We start from the raw sequence: 5,383 nt of genomic DNA, 5'->3' as shown, positions 1-5,383 counted from the left end.
AAATTTGTGGGACCCTACTCGCTAATCCATTTATCCTTAAAAGTTGGGTTCAGGCCTCTTCTATTAGGTGCATTATAATTTTTTACAATAAAAAAAAAAATAATGGAAGAGCAAAACAACAGTACATATATTAATCCGTGTATATATAAAGATGTGTCGCTTCAGTTCAATCAGACAAGCCCCTTGAATTTGATCTAAATTTTTATCTATAAATATCTTAAGTGGGCTCATGATAGAATCACTGACAAGGATGCTAGATTTGCCAACCTGCTTCTTGGTTCTGAATGTACCAACTATAGTAGGATTCATTTAGCTCAATGACTAATCAGTTTGCTTGAGTGTTAACCTTTTTTTATCTCTCTTACACAATGCTAAAATATCATATCATCTCCACTTAACCCTGTCAACTTTACAACTATTATTGGTTATCTTAAATGTATGTCAATATTTTGGTCAATTTACTCTTTTAGACTCTAAAGTGCTAAAATGCTAAATGTTTGAGTTGAGAGCCTCAGTATTTGCCTCTATAGTTTACCACTTTTATCCTTGACAATTTATTTGTCCGAATACATCTTTCTTTAATTTAATCTTAAAACCAATTTATTTGTTAGTTCAGGCCTGTATCCTGGGGGGTTTTTATGGTTCGGGAGAACCCCCGTTTCTAGCACCCCCCTCCCCCCTCTTTTCTGGCGAAACCCCTTCTTTAAATTTACCAACCCAACTAATGCACTGCAGACCCACCCAGACACAGATATTCAAACATATCTGCTTATATAGCATTATTTAGACTCATAAAGCACAAAAATCCTCTTGCTTTGGGGGTTTTGCAGACCCCACCGGGGCTTCAACTGTGGACCTTACGCCCAGAAAACCTCCCCTTGGAAGAACTTGGCTACGGGCCTGCAGTTGTACATCTTTCTTAATTTAATTTCTCCTTCCTTCCAAAACATGTCAAATTATTTTCCCATAGTAATTTTTGTGTTCCATTATTTCATATTGATGCAGTATGTTACCCCCTGGACTAGTTAGTTGGTTGTAGTAATTAGTATCCCATTATTTCATGCAGTCCACGGATACTTTCCCTGATTTGGTACAATCAGTAGTGCTATCCTTTTATACTTGCCCTTCTTTACTTGATTTCTGCTACATTTATGGATTATGAATTGTTCTCTGTGTTGGTATGTTTGATTATTTATGTCTCACAATAATTCATTCTATTATCAATATATTAATTATTTTTTAAATGATTCCATACACAAGTTGTGAATTTTAAAAAATGCATTAAGTTATTCGTGAAATAATAATAATAATAATAATAATAATAATAATAATAATAATAATAATAATAATAATAATATAACAAATACCGCACTTGAGTTCATTTACTATATTCAAAAGAAAAGTTGTGTAGGCCTAACTTAAGACTGAAAAATCTCACCTGTGATTTTGTAATCCGATGTCTGGCGAGTTTCACTACTGCAAAATTTCCTTTCCCAAGAGTTTTGTCAATATCATAGAAACCAACTCTCGCCTGTGATCGCCGATGTGATGGCTTCGTAGGCTCAGAGGGGCATGCCATTACGACCATTTTCTAGGGCTGCTATCTTCACAAACGTCAGTTACTGAAATAGGCCTAAAAGGAGGCCTTTACAACACCCCACTACTACTATCCATGTTTAGACCGACGACTCACCACACACTGAATAAACAGGATCTCAGTCCGTACCTTGAAAGTCGGCACATAAGGCGAATTTCTGGCAAATTCGCAACACTAGTCCTCGTTGTGGCCTCCGTTTTCATTCTTCTTCGGCTTCAGCGAAATAAAAGCGAACATGATTTGAGGATTAAAAAACCCGCAGTGATGGAATCTGGACTCGAAGTCAAGACAACCTCTTTTTCCCTACCCTATCTGACTTCACCGGACCAAGCCATGTTATTTTGAAGAAATCCTGACAGAGCACGTCAAGCAATGACGTCATACCGTAGCACTTTGCTAAGGGGCGGTATCTACTTGGCGTGACAAATTTGTTGTCAGGGCAACAGCGGGTAGTATGACGCAAATCGCAATGAAACGACCCTGGATAGCTTCGCAAGGTGAATTCTCTCTTTCAACGTTTACTAGATTTATACGAGCAGTTTACAGAATATCAGTAAAGACAGTACTGTTGCTCAAATTATCAGCCTTTCAAAGGTCGAACATTGTTTTATCTCGTCATAGGCCTTCGTGTAATATTCTTGTTTTCATATTTTTATTTCAATTTGTTTAATTTTGAATTTTAATTAATTCTGTAGGCTTGTGTGATGCATGCTGTCAGTCATCCTCCAACGCGAAAGAATGGCATTGCCAATTAATCTTAATTGAGATAAATTGGGAATAATATAATTGTACTAAAAACTGTTCAAATCTGTGATTACATAATACAACTTAAAGCAAAAAGTTTCATATTAAGGACTTCCTAAAATCGTTACCGGTACATGTCTACTTGATCCGTATGATATGTATGTATAAAGCCAATTTAAAAGTTATATGTAGCCTATATGTTATAGGTATATAGACTATTGTATACGATATAATAGTGTAAATGTATATACATTGTATAAGCTTATTTTTCTATACTTTTTACACTTGTTGGTTTATAATAACAGTTTTTTGGTTTTTTTTTTTATCTGAATTGGTTAACTCAGGCAGGCCCCGTATCCAGGGCCACGATAAAATCTGTTATTTTTTTTTATCTTAAAAAGGGATCTTAAGTATTTAGGCCCCTACATTTTAACCAGCTATCTATGTAACCCCAATAAAGCCCTACAATACTAAACTGCGATCAAATCGGCTCTAAGCATGAAGCAGCCCCCATACCCCATTGGATGCACCCAAGCGCTCCCATAGCAATCCTGGATACGGCCCTGCCAGGCTAAAAGAAAGAAATAAAAATGTGTATAATAATATAGCAATAGAAATAGGAAGAAAGAAATAAAAATGTCTATAATATAGCAATATATAAAATACAGACAACAATGTTGTATTGTAGGACGATGCTGGACTCATGTCAGGAGAGATAATCTCAAAATTGAAAGCGAAAGCTAAAAATACTGAAAACGTGAATAATCATAGGCCTAGTGTGCTGTAACCAGAGCTTTCAGACAACCCATGTCAAAACTTTGGTCAATGACACACAACTGTAGCGTTTCCAGTACGTGCGAGTTACTAGCGATCCTAATAGCAGAGTATTTTATATTAATATTTCCATTGTTGCTGGCATTTGATTTCCTGCCACCTCTGATGTTCAATATGAAAGAGCAGCTGATTGGCCATTATGGTTTCAACGCACTTAGGCCTATGTATTTTTTTTTACTGCATTACATTCAAGACCAGACAAGGGTGGGTCTAAATGGTCGAATTAAAGGAACACCATGGTACTCAGACGAAAATTTTAGCCATCTGTGGTCTTTAAAAACGTAATGTAAATTTAACTGAAAATAGCAAAGATAAATATAATTGAGATCATAATGACCTACCAGCAAGCTTCTTATAGATATTTAACAGGGTAACGGGAAATAAGATGCCATTAAAATTTGAAATAGGCTGATTCAGAAAAATTTAATCACTTGCACACTCATGAAACATCGAAGATTCTTTAATTAGACGGTATTTGCGTCATAAGACCTATAATTAGCATATGTTGATTATTTGCATTTAAATAGTTATGTAACAATATTTTGCATCCAAGACATCTTTCTGTTGTTTTGGTTTTTAGAAGATGAATACTGTATTTAAACATTTCCTCGCTCGTCTATTTGCATACGATTTGGGTCGAGATTTTGTCCAGAGAAAGCGTTCTATGTCTGCAGACTTCTGATGGCAAATAATTGTGTTTTCAAATACCCTGTGTGAAACTCATAGCAGCATACGCTCACCGTGAGTCTTACGTACACGTGTAGACTTGCTTTATGATTTAGCAAAGCTATAATAACGTCACTACTTAAAAATCAATTGCATTCTCTGATTCTACGTAATTTGTCATTTGTACGCAATATCTGTAAACACTCCGAAAAATACACAACGTGTGACGTGTGGTTTACAAATTGTCTTAACCGCATACATTTCAACGCATTCATCACACGTGTCCGATATTACAGCCAGTCAGGTCGTGTAGATAAGCCACTTTGTATTCATGTAGAAATACATTGATTAATAACGGCCTAGGGTCAATAAAATACTTAGAATCCTTCCAATGGTAAAGATTTGAACTGCAACATGGTTTTTACTTTGTGTATAGCATATTTTACTAGACCTATTTAATATTACAGTAAATGCAAACGAAAACTCTTTTTTTCTTATGTTTTAGTTGATATTCATAATATTAATTATAATTGTGGCTTTTATCACTACAGATAGCATGTGTGTTATTGTATTTGTAGGCCTACGTTTTATTTTAAATTTGCTTTCGAGGTTTTACGGTAGGCGCTTCTTCTCAATGTTGGGTTTGGGTCTTCTTCGGGAGATAGTCGGCTGGTACTCTTGGTGTCTCAGTTGGTCATAATGTGAATACTATGGGCCTATGATCAATCCGGCGTGTGATTTTACTTCGTTTAATATTTTTTGAAAATAGGATAAAGCTCTGCGTTTTGAATTGAATATTCGAGGAAGTTCTGGAAACACCTTAAAATACATGAATACACGCTTGACGACATAATAAATGGAAGATGGACGGGAAAAAAATATTCTAATCAGATGAAGAACTCATAAACTAGCTTGTCACGATCGATTACACAATCAGCTTATAAACCTTTTCACGTAACAAACTGTCTTCATACTGTCGTGTTGCGTCTTGTATTTATTACGACACCTCACATGTCGTCATAAAGGTACTTTCTAATTAATTATATTTGTTTATTCAGGTATAGACATACATGCAAAATGTAACCAAAGGCAAAAAGTATTGTACTGTATTTATAAACATATTGTTGGATATGGTACATATAAAATTGTTATCATCACCTTTTGCAATTAAAGGTCGATTGAAAGTTTAATGCTGGGCTTCAACTATGTGATTATGCTTACACCTGAAATATTTGATCCTCATGGATGTAAGAGTGGACATTGATCTTTAACTATCAAGATAGGTGGATTCTCAGCTTCGAGATCAAAATCATACGGTACGTCGTAAAACTTTTTCAAAACGTCGGATTCCCCCGCGGGCGCTCTTTGTCAAACCTCCGGCTCTACGTAATGATGTGGTATGGTACGATGGTGGTGTGATGGCAGGGGCAGATCTTGATCTTCCACCCTATTTCTAGGTAGGTTAGCGTGCCTTTTGTAAGCCAGGCCCCGGCCCCGTAGTATTTTGTTACGTTTCTTCACAGAGGTGGTTGGGGGGGGGGA

At 36.0% G+C, this 5,383-nt stretch overlaps 1 protein-coding gene across 1 annotated transcript in view; it reads right to left on the bottom strand.

Moving 5' to 3' along the window:
• LOC117101017 (serine/threonine-protein kinase SIK2-like) overlaps positions 1-1,972 on the bottom strand; it is a 16,080-nt gene extending 14,108 nt beyond the window's left edge. Inside the window, exon 1 of the mRNA XM_033240869.1 lies at positions 1,439-1,972. Coding sequence (XP_033096760.1) covers positions 1,439-1,588 — 150 coding nt within the window. The 5' untranslated portion in view covers positions 1,589-1,972. The remainder of the gene's footprint in view (positions 1-1,438) is intronic.
• Positions 1,973-5,383: the final 3,411 nt, after the last annotated feature.

Source organism: Anneissia japonica, unplaced genomic scaffold (assembly GCF_011630105.1).
Source record: "Anneissia japonica isolate Jap-2015-1 unplaced genomic scaffold, ASM1163010v1 scaffold1785_len1016330_cov206, whole genome shotgun sequence".
Classification (NCBI taxonomy): Eukaryota; Metazoa; Echinodermata; class Crinoidea; order Comatulida; family Comatulidae; genus Anneissia; species Anneissia japonica.
This window is presented reverse-complemented; position numbering and strand designations above follow the sequence as displayed.